The 16,527-nt window shown below is 38.9% G+C and overlaps 4 protein-coding genes across 11 annotated transcripts; 1 reads left to right on the top strand and 3 right to left on the bottom strand.

The window, feature by feature from the left end:
- Positions 1-19: 19 nt before the first annotated feature.
- Positions 20-5,633, bottom strand: LOC17898452 (serine/threonine-protein kinase EDR1). The gene is made up of 13 exons (XM_006306643.2): positions 5,107-5,633; positions 4,481-4,903; positions 3,958-4,061; positions 2,771-3,876; positions 2,492-2,532; positions 1,984-2,052; positions 1,433-1,533; positions 1,262-1,340; positions 1,071-1,169; positions 906-974; positions 736-785; positions 457-633; positions 20-367 (listed from the first exon to the last, which is right to left on the bottom strand). The coding sequence occupies exons 1-13, from the start codon at positions 5,518-5,520 to the stop codon at positions 283-285; spliced, it is 2,817 nt and encodes a 938-aa protein (XP_006306705.1). The 5' UTR covers positions 5,521-5,633; the 3' UTR covers positions 20-282.
- A 379-nt stretch (positions 5,634-6,012) lies between these two features.
- Positions 6,013-7,782, bottom strand: LOC17900510 (F-box protein SKIP24). 3 transcript variants are annotated; one of them, XM_023789807.1, is made up of 5 exons: positions 7,528-7,781; positions 7,256-7,429; positions 6,911-7,073; positions 6,622-6,820; positions 6,013-6,292 (listed from the first exon to the last, which is right to left on the bottom strand). In XM_023789807.1, the coding sequence occupies exons 1-5, from the start codon at positions 7,758-7,760 to the stop codon at positions 6,237-6,239; spliced, it is 825 nt and encodes a 274-aa protein (XP_023645575.1). In that variant the 5' UTR covers positions 7,761-7,781; the 3' UTR covers positions 6,013-6,236. The 3 variants fall into 3 exon arrangements, with proteins under 3 accessions (XP_023645575.1, XP_006304036.1, XP_006304035.1); XM_006303974.2 differs by having other exon boundaries at positions 6,013-6,289; positions 7,528-7,780; XM_006303973.2 differs by lacking the exon at positions 6,013-6,292 and having other exon boundaries at positions 6,299-6,820; positions 7,528-7,782.
- A 180-nt stretch (positions 7,783-7,962) lies between these two features.
- On the top strand, positions 7,963-9,702 carry LOC17900297 (presenilin-like protein At1g08700). Its single transcript, XM_006307370.2, has 2 exons — positions 7,963-8,412; positions 8,500-9,702. The coding sequence occupies exons 1-2, from the start codon at positions 8,088-8,090 to the stop codon at positions 9,576-9,578; spliced, it is 1,404 nt and encodes a 467-aa protein (XP_006307432.1). The 5' UTR covers positions 7,963-8,087; the 3' UTR covers positions 9,579-9,702.
- Positions 9,703-10,264: 562 nt separating this feature from the next.
- LOC17898430 (probable ADP-ribosylation factor GTPase-activating protein AGD14) lies at positions 10,265-16,462 on the bottom strand. 6 transcript variants are annotated; one of them, XM_023789918.1, is made up of 13 exons: positions 16,137-16,462; positions 15,679-15,740; positions 14,628-14,715; positions 14,479-14,540; positions 14,270-14,366; positions 13,518-13,913; positions 12,806-13,396; positions 12,379-12,513; positions 12,185-12,301; positions 11,994-12,080; positions 11,116-11,251; positions 10,738-10,783; positions 10,265-10,549 (listed from the first exon to the last, which is right to left on the bottom strand). In XM_023789918.1, exons 1-13 carry the CDS (start codon positions 16,233-16,235, stop codon positions 10,495-10,497), a joined length of 1,971 nt encoding a protein of 656 aa, XP_023645686.1. In that variant the 5' UTR covers positions 16,236-16,462; the 3' UTR covers positions 10,265-10,494. The 6 variants fall into 6 exon arrangements, with proteins under 6 accessions (XP_023645686.1, XP_023645688.1, XP_023645690.1 ...); XM_023789920.1 differs by having other exon boundaries at positions 12,191-12,301; XM_023789922.1 differs by having other exon boundaries at positions 12,209-12,301.
- Between the last annotated feature and the right edge of the window lie 65 nt (positions 16,463-16,527).

Raw genomic sequence — 16,527 nt, 5'->3', positions numbered from 1 at the left:
TGCTTTTTGTAAAAGAAAATAATAAAATAAACTGCTGCTGAAGTTTTTTAGGTGGGGGAAGGGAAACAGAGTATGTTTTCGACATTATAAGCACAGCATAGCGGCTTTTCCTATAGCAAATACACCCAAAAAAAAAACCATAGTGTACATTGATTTCATTTACATACAGTATTCCCTCATCATATCTAGGCTGGCTTTTTTTGTATAATAACTCTGCGCAGCACCTGTGAGGCAAAATTGTAGTATATCTTTAACCGTCTTTCACATATTCACAGTTGGCAATTACTGTGCTGAAGGAAGCACCAGCCTGTTCAAAGGCCTCAGCACTTCCGTCAGCTGAGCAAAGGATGGCCTCAGATTCGGATCCCTGCCCATACAAACACATATTAATGAACACATTTTAATTCACCTGGCCCAAGTTTCTCGGACTTCTTTGAGTTTTGTTTCATCACTTACGTTTGCCAACATTCCAAGATGATCCTTCCCACCACAGGGTCAAGTTCCTTGGGTATCTCAAGCCGGCGGTTCTGGAAACCAACTGCTCCAACTACTTGCATTGGGTTCATTCCTCGCCATGGCAATCTCAATGTTGCTAGTTCCCAAAGTATTACCCCAAAACTGTACACATCACACCTGAGTAAAAACAGCCACCATTTTTGTTCATTCTCCTTGTAAATAGGTTTACAGTAAAAATATGGGTTCTATAATTCTAGTAGTAGAGTCTCAGTTACCCACTTTTCATTTGATGGCTCATTCCGTAGAACTTCTGGAGCCATCCATTCGGGCTAGCAAAAATCAAGAATTGTGATCAGAAATAGAAGCCCATACCTCAAATTACAAGCATGCAAGCTGGAAATTGCATGTCTATCAAAAAGTAGTGAGGTCAAGGACATCTGTATTCTTACCGTTCCAGCAGTTGATTTTGAGGATAAAAAGGTATTGTGCTTTAAGCGAGACAACCCAAAATCACCAACCTGCAAGGTGAGTGAGATCCAAACAAATTCTAATCATATAACATCAGAGTAAACAAGTCTATTAGTTGGACGGCTTCAAAAATAATGTCTACTTACCTTAACATTCCAGTTGTTATCAACCAAAAGGTTTGGTGTTTTTAAATCACGATGAACAATTGTTGGTGTGCTGGTGTGTAAACAATTCATCCCCATTGCCTGAAAAGTAATTATTGTCTGAAATTTAATGACTATTTTAGACTAAATAAGCCAGGGGGAGTGGAATACGATATATAGATCTATTTTTATACCACATCAAGGGCCATTTTAATTCGGCGCCGCTCATCAATCTGAGATTTGGGCCGATGAAGGATTCTGTATAAGCTTCCTCTACAATAATAGAAAAACAAAAAGAAAATAAATCTTAGAGGGCTCAAAAATCTCATATACAATTTGATTTTATGCAAGAAAATGGGACAAACCTTGGTAGAAACTCCGTGACAATGGAAAGGTTTGGAGGACGAGTAACAGCCCCAAGGAAGAATACAACGTTTGGATGACGCAATCTTCGCATAATGCGTACCTTCAGATAGAGGATATTAAAAATAAGGGAAGCTAAAGGCACGAACATAAGCAGCTGCAACGTATGCCATAGTGGTTCAACCAAAATAAAAAAATGGGTAGCCTCCTCCTGATCCCAAGAATTAATTGTGAGAATTTTATGAAAAGGATCCTCTCTCACTACTATGGATTCTAGTATTATGCTTACGTTTTTGGACGAATTACAAGATATAATCTACAAACAATAATTACTAGTGATAATTTGATTGTGCTAACCAGATACTGTCCAAGTTAAGAAGTGAGATCATTGCTACCCAGATACAGTCCAGGTTAAGAAGTGAGATCATATAAAAAGGTAAGCTATCCCTTCCCTAATTAGCCTCTTGTAATGAGGAGTTTTGACCTAATTTAATATTGCAAGCACTAGCAGCTAAGGATTCTAGTAAAACAACTAAGTGAATTTATGGCTTACTTCGCTTCTGAACTCGGCCAAAGCAGCACCAGAGAAGTCCTGGTCCAAAAATTTCTTGACAGCAACTTCCTAAATCCACCGATAACAAACACAAAAAAAAAAGAAACTTGAAACCTTTCTGTGAAGAAAATCAGCTTGGGCATACACAGAAGGGCCATGAATGCATTTGTTTAAAACTAACAACACAACAGCTAATACTGATGAGAGAATGCAAAACAATACCATGGAGGCCCCTGATGCATCTGTGGCTAGTGACTGAAACAAGTTATCTAAGAGTGCTCTTCAAAGACTATTCACTTAATGAACACAATAACTGCTTTGACTGTTTAATAACCAAACATGCATCTAGGGGCTGCAATTTAGATCTTTGAACTCATCCATTAAATATAGTCCTAAGTCTTCTAAATATTAACAAATTCTACAGGTTAATAGCTTTTGAAGTTTCAAATAACAGCCAGATACATGCTCCTTAATCTTCTGAAAACTGTAAGTATCTACAGAAACTAACCGTGCCATTCCAGTCGGCATGATACACCTCTCCATAGGAACCTAACCACAATTAAATAAGCATTAGAACATATGGTTTCCAAAAAAGCTATATGCTACTTATAGTGTTAATGTCATAGCTATTCTAGTTGAAAGCAACTGTAAATGGTAGAAAGGACTATGCCGTACAAAAATCTCCCAATAAATACTAACTAGTTGCCTTCAGAAAAGGAAAGAAAATAAGATACAAACTAGATTAATATTTCAATGAAGTAAAAAAATAACTGGCAGACCACATTACCTAATCCTATTCTCTCCCCAATAACAAGATCATTCCAAGGAATTTCACATTCACCAACATCAGCATCATCAAGAACTTGAGGATCATTCCGGTAGGATGTAGAATCAAGCGATGAACTTGTACTTTCATGATCCTTAAGCCTCAGATCACACCCAGTTGATATGTCATCACTTGTATACTTTCTATGATCATGGATGTGAGATTCATTTTGGTGTACATCTACCAGAGCAGCAGCATTATGTTGGAAATCTAGTTCATTGTTGGTGTTTCTGTTTATATCCTCCACCATACTTGGTGTGAACTGATTTCCAGTGGATGTGAAAAATGGTGGAGCAGCAACTGGTGACACAAATGTTGCATTGTCTCTGCCAGACACATTTGTTGAAACAGCTCCATTGGAGCTCGATGTAGCATATGAGGAATTAGTGTTTCCATAACGAGGTTCACGGTGGAGTTTTGGAAGAAAATTTTCCATATAACTATTCTCCTTTCTCTTTGGGGCTTCATTGCAGCTGTAATTCTTCCACATCATTGGTGCAGGTGATCTACCAACCAGAGGATTATTTTTTTGTTGATGAAAGTCATCAACACTATTCAAACCTGATTTAGTGGGCATAAACAGCTTGTCAGCTCCCTTATTTTGAAATGGGTTCAGGTCCGCGAAGAGGTTTTTCGGGTCTTCCTCACTGTTTTGATTGTATGGAACTATATTCATATTCGTTCTTGAACAGTCATTTATGGCTCCTCGATTCCCCTTTGCAATTGCTGTGGAGGAAATATTCTCCAACTGACTAGAACTAGTTACGCTAGAAGGTGAAGCGCTCAAATCGACATTCCGAAGTGGCCCCAGCTTTGGGGTAGAGGAATCTGCCTTTTCAGCCTCTGGCCTTCTATCCAAAGAAGAATTATTGTTGGCCATAGAACTCTGACTACTGCCTTCACCCTCTGACATCCTTGGCGCTGAATGCCCAAATTCATTTGACAACTGAGCAGTGGGAAATTTGTTTCCATGTGAGTTATATGACTCAACGTTAGAATCCCTACCACTTGCAAAATCAGCAGGTATAAGGGTCCCAGGATCTGTCATAAGATCAACCAAGTACTCTCTGAAAAGAGGGAAAATATGTTACATCTTTGCCAAAAAATGTTTCTTTACTGGAATCATAGTGAAAAGGATAAACAATAACCTTTCATCTTCCAGTCTTATTGTGTTCACAGCATCATCCTCGTTACCTGTGTAGTGGCTACCTTTTACCAGCCTACAAGGTAACCTGACACTATCTGCCAAAACCTAAATTGGCAGAAGTAAACTGTCCACGAATTAATTTCCATGATCAAATAAGATATATGAGCATAAGCAGCAAGAAATCTACTTAGGTACAAAAAAATAGTTGTAGATGTCTGATTCAAGCAAGGCAGAAGGCAATCAATCAAGTCAGATCTACTTAACAGAGATCAGTTGAGATTGAAGTACCACAAGCAGTGAATTAGGGCAGAATCCAACGCAAGAGGTTCTCATTGTTTTAATATATACAACAAAAAAATCTCGGTATTCAATTCACAGCACAAGGAATTTGTTCAGTCAACCATCACATATGAATTCAATTAAACTTCGTTTTACTAGGTGGCCACTCAGTCAAGGATTTCATTACTAGCCACAAGTAGGATTAACCAAGAGAGTAAATCCAAGAAGAAGGTTTAGAAAATTACCTTGAAAAGCAGAGCACGATGCCTTGAGATACCAATATTTACAAATCCAATAGGGAATACACAAGTATTTAATGCAGCCTTGAACTCGCTGCTTTTTTCAGTCCACCTTGCCAATACAGTACTGGAATCTTCTGCAGATCCACCCATATGCTCTGTGACAAGTTCAGCCAGCCTCTGTACCAGCACACCAACACTGGTAGTAGGAAAATCCAGTGCAATGCATTGTGCAATCTGTAGCAACTCATCAAGGGAAGGGTCAATGGGTCGATTTACAACTACAGCTTCAAAACCAGGGGTTCCATGATTGCTTTCAAGATCTTCCAGCGATGGCATTTCTCCCTGCTTTGCTGAGTCCGTGGATAGACTGTACACATCGTAGAAACTATCGACAACTTTATCTTCATAGTCAAGCACGCCGTATTCCTAGGAATCATTCAATGAATGTTATTCATGTAAGATCATGGAGGCAGTACCAAAGCGGCAAGACATTTGGCCCACATAATTACGGTAAACTAAAGCCTTTCTATAAAGGCCAAATCTTCAGAGAGGAAATTAATTATGACTGGAGATTCGATAAACATAAAGAGAGAATTCAGCATTTGACAAGATAACAAGAGAAGACTAACCCAGTACTGTCTCGATAACCTCTGGGCGAGCATCTCCGATGAATCCCTCCTTGACTCCATCCGTTGATGGCTTCCTAAGCTCATAAGGGTGGCCGCTCGGATCTGATGCTTCTCCGGATCCTCACTGGAGAGCGAATTCGAAGCACTGATCGCTAGGGCTAACTGAATTTGAAATTCCTCCTCAGAAGACATGTAATCGGCACGGTTCGAAGCAGCTGTAGGAGAAGGAGAAGTCAGCAAAGAAGTAGCTCCGGTGACCGGAACCGTCTCGGCGACAGAAGAAGGGGTAGCTTGAGGAGGATTAGCAGAAGAAGCGTGAATTGGATTCTGATCGGATGGAGGAACAGCATCGTTGGTTCGATTGAGCTGCTCTTGATTCCCACCACGGTGAAGCTTCTTGAAAATATGCTTCATCGCTCTCTTTAGATTCTTCTTCCGTTGGTCAAAATCAAAAAAGTGGTGGGAGTGACGGAAACTTAGCCGGCGAGTTAAAGGAGGAGAGACTAAGTTTTTTCAGGATTTACAATTATGCCACTGTTTTGACCTTTTTGATAAATTATCCAATTAAGATGAAGAACGCATTAAGAGAAACGAGAAAATGTGACACGTCGCCATCGGGCCCCACACGCTGAATAATTATACGCGGCTAATGGGGTGAAAAAAATGTAAAAGTAAAAATTAATTACCAGAGTGAAAACGAGATGTACATATCAGTAAATCCATATACTTATAGGTTCCGCAGATTTTGAGCGGGAGATTCCGAAACGCAAATCCAAACTAGTCTAGTGTGCTTACTGCTTAGCATGAGTCTCTGTATGTATAATCTTTTTCTCTACGGTTCAATGATCATGAAACCATTCCTTAGCATTCTTCCATATCAACACATTCATCATAAGACTTGTAAACAAATAGAACCAAGGGTTTTGTACTTCTTAACCAAATTTATCTTCATTCATGATATTGTAAGACCTACATATCAACCAAACTTACAAAGTAGGCCACACCACATTCTCTTCTGTGACAAAATTTCAGCTTTATTCCTGCAAATCTAATTGGAAAACAAACAACAACCAATACAACAACAACAACTCTCAGCGCTCTGTCTCTCTGTGGAATGGGGCAGCCAACCATCATTCTGATTCCGAGTGTAACAGCTTGTCCTCGTTTCTGTGTATCGCTGGAACTGCTTTACCGGAATCCAGGCAACACGTGTTCACAAGTATATTAAAAAATCATTATCGATACCACTGATTAGATAACCATGATTCATAATTTAAATCTATAATTTTAAACATTCAACATTTACTCATCGATGAGATTGCAATAATATTGCTCCATATCATACTTTCAAACAGTCCATATCGGCATAAAACTCTTCTGCATTGCATTGTGTCATACTTTGAAGAACAAGCAGATTTTCAGGAACATACTTATTGATTATATTTGGACAGTAAGAATAGTATTTCTCGGCAACACTACTACATGAAGAAAAGTTGGAAATGTTCAAAAACTTACAGATAATGCTCGTTTTCAGCTTCTTCCTCTTGCCATTACTTACTTGGTCTCCACTATAGTTAATGCTCGTTTTCATCTTCTTCGTCTTGCTATTACTTCCTTGGTCACCACTGCTTATCGACTTGTAATCTCGTAAAGGATGATACTTCATGGATTCTAGCTCTTTTACGGCTATGTCATATCGCTGTTTTACCTCCTTCTGCAATTACGGAAAAAATAATTTAAGAGAATTAGAAAGTCAACTAGAGGAAGCGTGGAACATGATTGGAATACCCTAACTGATACTCACAAGAGCCCTATTCACACCCATGATTTGCTGCTTGCATAACTTTATCTCCATCTCAAGTGCACGCAATCGACCCTCAACTGGAACAGCGTTTTGCTCAACCAATTGTCTCTGTCTTCCACGTACGACCTCTGGCTGCCAAACGTTCAGAGCTACTGATGCTTGCCTGAGACAGACAACAACAAATAACATCAAAAGGATGAATGAGGCAAGAACAGTAGAACAAACTCCTTTTGCTTTTGATCAACAAAGAATCATCTTTTCAAACTATCACAACAGAAGAAGCAATCTGCTTTAGAGTTGGAGCTTATAAAATATGCGAAAATGATAAGAATGGTTTGGGAGTACCTCGCTTTGTGCAAATCTGAAAATTCCCGAGAAGCAGACTGTAACCTCTCAGCCTCTTCAGTCAATCGAGCCTCCAATTCACGAATCCTCCGTCTCCATTCAGAAATCTCACTCTCCTTCCTGAGTAGAGCTCTCCTATGGGCAGCTAATTTCCTCTCCTTGTCCCTCTCAAACCTATCCACCACACTCGTAGAGCTTGAAAACTCACACGCCGTGACACAACACAAGGAGCCTCATAAACACACAAATTTTGAATCAAAAAAAAAGAATACCTAGTCCTGTAGATAAACTTGGTGGGAAGTTGAGAAGAGGAAGCAGAGATAGTGGGGGTGGGGAAATCATGGAAGAGGAGAAGGTCCCAGAGGGAATCATCGGAGGACAAACGGCGGAGACGGCGAGAGGAGATGGAGATGCAGCAGAGATCTTTGTAGGAGAAAGAGGATGACTTTACGCCAACCTCCAGGATCCTTCTCCATAGCTCGTCGGGTATTTCGTTTGCGGACATTTCTCTTTCTAGGTTCTTTGAGGTTTGATCGGAGAGGGTTTTTATTCCCAATTTGTTTCAACAACACGACAAAACTGAAAATTTTAATTAAATATATATTTAAAAAGCTTTAATATGAACATACTGTATGTAGATAAATTATGATTATGTAAATATAAACATAGAAAAATGTCCCTAATGAGATACAATTAAGCATTGTAAAGGAGCTGCTGGTCACAAGAAGAAGAAGACTCACAGAAGTAACCCTCTCGTTTCCCTCCTCTCCTCTGCTTCCTCTAGAACCCCCACAAAAATGGCGTAGCCAAAGATCCCTCAAATTTGATAACGATGGATTCTTCTAGTATCCTCGATTCTCTCGGAGTTGAGATTATCGGCGTCATGGCTCCCGTCTCCATCTGCATGTTCCTCGTCGTCCTTCTCACCTACTCTCTCTCCGTTACCTCCGACCCTCAGATCCGTACCGCCGCCAACCTCATATACATCGAGAATCCCTCCGACTCCGCCACCGTCAAGCTCGAAGGTAGCCTCGCCAACGCCATCGTCTTCGTCGTCCTCGTTGCAGCCGTCACTTTCATCCTTGTTCTCCTCTTCTACTACAACTTCACCAATTTCCTCAAGCATTACATGCGCTTCTCCGCCTTCTTCGTCCTAGGTACCAATTTTGTTTCCTCCTTCACTTCTTCTTCTTAGGGTTTATTCGAATTCAATGTTGATTTTGTTCTGGATTATTGTTTCTCAGGTACGATGGGAGGTGCAATTTTCCTATCGATTATCCAGCATTTCTCAATTCCTGTTGATTCCATCACCTGCTTCATATTGCTTTTCAATTTCACCATCCTGGGGACTTTGTCTGTGTTTGCTGGTGGAATACCAATTGTGTTGAGACAGTGTTATATGGTTGTTATGGGGATAGTTGTTGCAGCTTGGTTTACCAAATTACCTGAATGGACTACATGGTTTATCTTGGTGGCTTTAGCTTTGTATGATTTGGTTGCTGTTTTGGCACCTGGTGGTCCACTTAAGCTATTGGTCGAGCTGGCTTCAAGCCGAGATGAGGAACTTCCTGCTATGGTTTATGAAGCTAGGCCCACTGTCTCCTCAGGCAACCAAGGGAGAAACCATGGCTCGAGTTTAAGGGCTTTGGTTGGTGGTGGTGGTGGTGGTGGTGGTGGTGGTGTTTCAGATTCTGGATCGGTTGAGCTGCAAGCAGTACGGAATCATGATGCAACCCAACTTGGAATGGGAAATTCTCATAATCTGGATTATAATGCTGTTGCGGTGAGAGATATAGACAATGTAGATGGTAATGGTAACGGAAACAGAGACGTTGTTGAGAGGTCACCTGTAGTTGGAAATCCCAGGGAAGGACACTTTGCATCTGCCATATCCTCAGAGCACTCAACCGCAGTTGGAACCAGAGGAAATATTGAAGATAGAGATACTGTTATAGATGAAGAAATGTCTCCTCTTGTTGAGTTGATGGGCTGGGGAGATAATAGGGAAGAACCAAGAGGTTTGGAGGAGTTGGATAACTATGTCGACAGCTCAAATAGAGGCATAAAACTTGGTCTTGGAGACTTTATATTCTACAGTGTGCTTGTTGGTAGGGCAGCAATGTATGATCTGATGACGGTTTACGCCTGTTACCTTGCGATCATCTCGGGACTTGGGTGCACTCTAATTTTGTTGTCAGTGTACAACCGAGCTCTGCCTGCTCTTCCCATATCCATCATGTTGGGAGTTGTTTTCTACTTCTTGACGCGGTTATTGATGGAGCCTTTTGTTGTTGGGATGACGACAAACTTGATGATGTTCTGATTAACCAAAAATTATAGTGGGACTAGTAAATGATATCCTGATTATGCTGGTTTTATCCATGTATTGCACCTTGTGCTGTTGTTTCAAATGAATGGAGCAAATATGTTTTTAGGGTTGAGCAATATTCTATGGGAAAAAACTGCTAATGTCAAAACATGTCTCTGCTAATTAAGCAAATGTGATGTAGACATTTCAGGTTTGACGGAAAACTTTAGGATTGATCTATCTGTGGTCCTAATTTTAATTTGGACAATACTTACCTTCATCGCTAGTTTAACTAATTAATACATTTTGTAGCATTATCAATATGTTTATTTTATATACAACAATATTAACAATTTATTTATTGTTGATGAAAAAACATATAGAGGTAGCAGCTGCCCGGCCTGCCCCGTCCCCATGGAATGAATACAGGTGCGTTTAGGCGATTTCACGAACAAGGAAATGCACTTGTTCACAACCAAAATACAATTCCTAGTTTCTAAATAAATTAGAAGAAAAAAATAAGTCACTAGAAGGTTGGTGTTTTTACTTATAAGAACTAAAGTCATTTCAATGTAATTAAGATTTCAAATATTTTTTAATTATGTTATTACTGCAATCAGAAGATATCTAAGCTTTTGAGTCAGGTGGCATGCATCTTTATGAGTTTGTTTCGTGTAATTTTGCTTCTTGGTCTAGTCGACTTAATCATGCCCAGTTATGTGATTACTCATGTCCACTTGAAAATACACTCAATATCAAAGGTCACATACAGCTGAAGTTGGTTCCGAACAATGAAACAAACACAATGCACAATAAGGCTGGTTTCTTTTTTTTTTTCTGGGAAAAAAAAATATTATGGAAGGCATCAATTGAAGGTGAATAAGAAAGATGAAGCATCTAGACATAGACGATGAAGCAGACCTAGGTGTGCCTAAGCAAATGGATTGCCTCCAGTAGAAGCAACAGGGCCTTGTGCAGCAGAATTCCTACATCCATATTAGGCAATAAGATAAAAGATAAGCTCCACAGAAACAAAAATATAAGGATTATGGTTTTTATCTTTTCTTCAATGGCAAATTACTATTCCATGGAAGCATTAATGAATAAAGGACTTCGTAGATTCTTCACTCATTGCATTGCAGAATCATATAAATTATCACACTGTGAAACTTACTGCAATTGAGATGTTGATGCTTGCCCTGCCATACATTTTAAGCCACCTGCATAAGTTTTTCAAGAAATTAGATAACCTACAAAGGCCTTTAAGTTTCCGAGGATGGGGCTTTCAATAGGGTTTTCAAGAGGTTTTTAGTTGAAATTTGAAGATATATGTAGTCTGACTGCACAACCATAAATGTTTCTTTTCCCCCCTCGTGTGAATATATCCAACTCAACCTAACGTGATAGAAGTAAGTTTCTTAAAGCAATATTTTGAAGGGGGCTTAACATGGGATACTCACTTGTGTTTGATATTTCATGCAAAATAGTGAGATGCTAAAATTTTTGCAGGACTGTAATAAACAGAAGGGTATAAGTATGAAAGTAATATTACCTTGTGCGACTGCTGGAGCAGGTAAGTATGAGGGTACAGAGTCTGGAACTAGCCACGGTTGTGAAACATCATTAAGGAAGGTCGGTGGTGTCTGGATATCAGGCAGTGCTTCTTGTAACGAACTCATGTCTAAGAACTGGCATTAAATACAACCACGAAAAAGTTAATCATAGAATTTGCAAGGCATCTTCTGATGTATTCATAAATACACACTTAATGCAGGGCATCGTCCACAATCTATATTGTGCTTTATCAAATGAACCATGATGCCATATACACTTTGCAAATATTATCAAACTCTAAGCTAAGATGAGCTACATTAAAAGGTTATCCTAAAAATGAGGCATGATCAACATCGAAGAAATTTTTACTGTAAATAGAACAGACATATAATGTGAAATAAGTGCATGGACACATGCCAAAAACAAAGCATATAATCTTATAGTCTATAAGAAGCATATATACAAAGAAAAAAGAGGCTTTTAGTCAGTTCATAATTAGAATTATGAGTAAAATTGTTGCAAGCTCAACAGCTCAGATGGTTTAAATGGTCAGGAGGAAAAACAGAAAGGGTGGTCAAGTCTTTTGGATAGATACTGAGCTTGGGAAAGTAGGGGATTCTCTAGAACTCATGCCTAGGCCTCTTTGGTTTGGAAAATTAAGAAAGGAATACTGTTTTGTTTCTTATCAAATCCGCATAATACATATCTACAAAAAATAACTATGTAATTACCCTGACCAAAATTTGAAGTCGTCATCCGACTTGGATATTTTAGGTTCTCTAGTTTCTAACAACATTGACTACACCATTGCATACAAATGATGGTGTGAGAACTGATATGATTGCAAGAAATATGCGTGAACAGGGATCAACATACCATATCATTTGAGTCAAACTCGGAATCATAGGGGAGATCAAATGGATTGGCTGACTTTTGTTCGATTACATGCTGCCAAGCTTCTTCCTGCGAATGAAGGTTTTAGTCGATGAAAGATTAAACAACGGATAGGCAAGTTTGAAAGATAGTCAATACTCAATAAGCATATAGGAGAAAACTGCAAAGATAACTGGAACCATAAGAGAGAAGTATACTGGTGCCATGACAATGTTCCCTGGAAAATCAAAACCAGAAGAGCCAGCAGGGAATCTGGCAGTTTGGGTGACACCATTGCTTAATTTCTGTGACTTGTCATCATCATTGAGGAATCAATAGTGAGATTCATCCAGAATACACTGACATGATAAAGGGAAAAGGGAAAAACCTCTACAATTTGTGGTTCCAAATGCTGTTGATCAATGTTAGATGGCGAAGTACTTGCTCCATCTACCAGTGGGTGAGTATTCGTACCACTGTCAAAAGGACTGGCCTCAATAGAGTCGGGAAAGGCATTCCACGGCTGCTCAAAACACGCGGGGTAAGAGTTAGTTCATCACATTCCCTAGTATGTATGCTAATCTTGTGAATGTGGAATGCTAATTACAGAATTTATTTGTCAGACTACACAGCTTTCCTAACTACATACATAAGATATGAGACCATTTGGTTCGCCCAGCCAAGATGAATTGGATCATCACAATTTTTATGAACAAAAGAAGTATCATTTTCAATGTCTAGGATGTGATAGCACATCAAGTATTGTCCTAAAAATTGATGTAATCGAAAAGGAAGAATAGAGAATTAAGACTAACCGGGGTAACAGTAACATTTTTAACAACATCAGAGAGATCATCCTGCCATGGACTTGATATCGACAAAGCATGCTGGTCCACAATTGATGAATATGGTGGCCATTGCATGCTCGTGCTAGGCTGTGGGATTCCTTCATCTTTTACTTCCAACTGGGGAACTCCAGAGGAGCTAATAACGTTTGTAGGTTTTGCAGAAGGCATGGGATTATCAAAAGAAGCCCATCCTTCGTTCTTAGGCGCAGACACGTCTGGCAGTCTTGAAGTAGATTGCTGACCCAAATTTCCAGCAAACAAATCTGTTGGGGTGGATGAGTACGTCTGTACAGGTTGATGAAATTGCATAGGTGGAGATCCGGGTGCTATAGAAGGTTGAACTGTACTGACAGATTGAGCCATTGGCGCTCCTGGCAACTGAAACAAATCAATAGGAGCCTCTGCTACTAAAGGAACATGAGTAGATCGGGGTGCTATTGAAGGTTTCTGGTTTCCTGCACTTTCAGGTACGCCTTCCCCTAAGCCACTCGAGGTATATGACTTGATAGACATGGAATTACTTTCAACTGATCTGGCACTCCCAGAAGATGTAGTTCTCTGGAGAAAGAAGTTGAAGAAAGATTGAGAAGTTGGAACATCAGTGAAATCACTTTTCCCACAAGAGGATGATTTTCAAATCTAACAAACAAACATTCTAGAGGATGTAGGTTGTTATTACCTGATGTTGCCTGCCTGGAAATAAATTTTCACTTGGAGGGGCATTTGAGTGGTGAGACTGGGGACTACGAAATTCAATTTCCTGCTGGAAATTTGGGGACTGTGTATCAGACCTGAACGGATCTCCTCCACTTGAAACAGAAAAATCTGAAGCCCTTGGCGCAGAGCCCTCATTTGCGAATTGGTCTTCAAACATATGATCACTAAAACGTCCAGGGCTATATACAAAACTAGAGGCTTTGGCATGAAGCCCTTTCACTGAAGCAGACTTGCCGGTAAATCCCAAGGGTACTTTCCCATAACGGCGCTCTTCATACTGATAATCGTAAGGAGGGCTTTGGGAGTAAGAATGATACGAGTTGGCCCTTCGAGTCACACTTTCAGAACTTCCATGCCCCTGTCAATTGTATTACAGGTAAAGAAATATAAATAAATGGTCTCCGCATGCATGCACATGTTGAATTTATAGCAAGTCAAAAAAAAACATTAAGCATCAGATATTAGAAGACCAATATGACAACCTTCGCCCTCAGAGCAAAATTGATAACCTTAAAATCCCTAATATTATTAGATTAGAAACTTCAAGTATAAAAATTTCTCTTAAAATGAAAAAGAAAGGTACTAGTGACAGGACCCATTTAGACCAAAAGTTTCACAAAATACTTAAATACATTTTAGCAAATCATTACCTAAAAAATTAAGCAAGCTATGATTTATAATTTTTTAAATGACGAAAAAGAAACTAGATCTTGCCTGACTATCTTGCGGAGGCTTGTCCGTCACATTTTCACCTGCATATTTCTTTTGCACATACACACTTTTGATAAATTCGCGAACTCTATCTGCATTACTGCCAAAGAAACAACATCAGTATATTTTCATGGGTCTTAACAAGATTTATAACAGAAACCATAATTTGTTCTGCTCTATCATGAATACCAACGAAAGCTAATTATATAAACCTGTTTTCTGGAAGTCTCTGGCGTTGATGGTCCCAATTTTTCAAATATATTTCTCGGGCACGCTGAAAATGGAAAACTCACATAAGCGACAGAGGGAAACATATATCTCCATAAACATTTAAAAACTGAGACTATAGCATCAATTCTACCTGATTACCACCATTTTGAAGTACTTCAACTTCTTGAGAAGTAAACTTTGACATTGATACAGACTTCACACGATGAGTAAATTCACGGCTGTAGTTTATTCCATAAAATCAATGGTAAATAACTGAAACTATGAGAGAAAAAGAAAAGGTGGGAACATATTCACTGCATCATGGCAGTGTGCCTTAGATAAAACAAAAATGCACAGCACACCACCCTAAACTTAAATATACATCAAGAGAAACCTATTAACCGCATATGTAAAGATGCGTAGCTGTAGAAAGAAATACTTCCGTATATACCTAAGATTACGGTTCTAATACTAAATAAACATATATTTCCTTTTCCATGAAAACAAGTCTCATATAAGAGTTGCACCCAAAAATATAAATCAAGACAAAATACATAAATAAAAAGGGAGCCACAGAATAGATTGAGATTATTTTGTTATGTTACAGTAGGAATAAAATAAAACGCACACGTCCGCCACAAACTATAATGATGTCGAAATTTAGCTCACAATGTGTCGACGAAATCAGGTGCATGAAACAAAACGCACAAGTGAACAACAACTAATGTCGAAAACTTAGTTCACAATATGTCGACGACAGGTGCACAGAATAAAATGAAAGCACACAAAAACAATCAAACATGTGATAGAAGGCATCTAAAGTGTATTTTGTAAGATAACGCATCATTCATGTTTCTATGGGATCATTTGTTAGTCTTGTCTGCAGAACGTTTAAACTGATAATTTTCACTCAATAGCACTACAATATAGCAGAAAACTTGACCGTGGGATGACCATAAGAAACCATCAGCACTCAAACTAATATATCAACTACGAAAATATGTTGAATGACTTAAACAAAAAGGTTACTTATTGCCACTTTAAAAAATTCTGGTAACTCAACAGTAGAAGTAGGACGATGAAGTAAATCAGAAGAATAAGATAAGAAAGCAGCATAAGAAGGGAACACGGAGAGGGGGTGTCCGGAATAGTTTGCAAATAAAGTATATAGATAAGTTGGAAAGAAAGAGGAAGGTACTCACTGTATCCCGCTACAAGCCATGCATACGAAAGTCCAGAAAGTCGTACAAACATATTGAGGGCCCTGCATCAGTATCATCAAGCCTTACTATAATAGCTACAATGAAACTAAATCCAAATCAAAGGAAAAAAAAAAATTTAGCTTTTCAATTTCCCTATTCGGAAAGCAAGTAGTTCACTTGGATTTTCAGATAAACTTAACTTAAAGAACCTGTCAAGGGACATAATCAAAACATTTACTAGCCTAGAAGAAACAAACGAAAGCCCCCAAAAAAAACAAAACTTTAAAAAGATAATCGAAATGATAACACAGTAGCTGAAGTCAAACACAATAGCAACGAAACCCATCAGCCCAAAACTCAGTTGATACAAAAAAAGACACTCACAGGAACCATTTCGAACCAATTAGGCCTTTATAAAATAAATAAAAAGGTGAAAGGGAGAGAGTGAGTAAAAGTACAAGGCTGTTGCAGTTGATACAACGACGATTGGGAGGAAGCTTCATAAGACCACGGATGATCTTCTCGTTCCTCTCTTCTTCTCTTTTACTTCCCATCATAACGTTTTAGATGCTGCCAGCAAGAAAAAAACTATAATCCCTCAAAAACGAAGATATTGACTCACGGAAGCGATTCGTGAAATTGGGGGAAAAAAGTTGGGCTTTTTGAGAAATCGACGATGTTGGGAGCTGGATTTTTCGAATGCTCTCTCTCTCTGTCTCTCACTGGAATTTGAATTTCACAACAGATGATGATAGAGAAAGAAAGAAACGCCTTTTTTTTTTTTTATCCTTTTGTTTTGATTGAGAAAAAGGGAAGAAGAAGGAGAAGAAGGAAACTCATGTTTCCCTT

Source organism: Capsella rubella, unplaced genomic scaffold (genome assembly GCF_000375325.1).
Source record: "Capsella rubella cultivar Monte Gargano unplaced genomic scaffold, Caprub1_0 scaffold_1, whole genome shotgun sequence".
Classification (NCBI taxonomy): Eukaryota; Viridiplantae; Streptophyta; class Magnoliopsida; order Brassicales; family Brassicaceae; genus Capsella; species Capsella rubella.
Note: the sequence above shows the minus strand (reverse complement) of the source record. Positions and strands in the feature narration are given on the sequence as shown.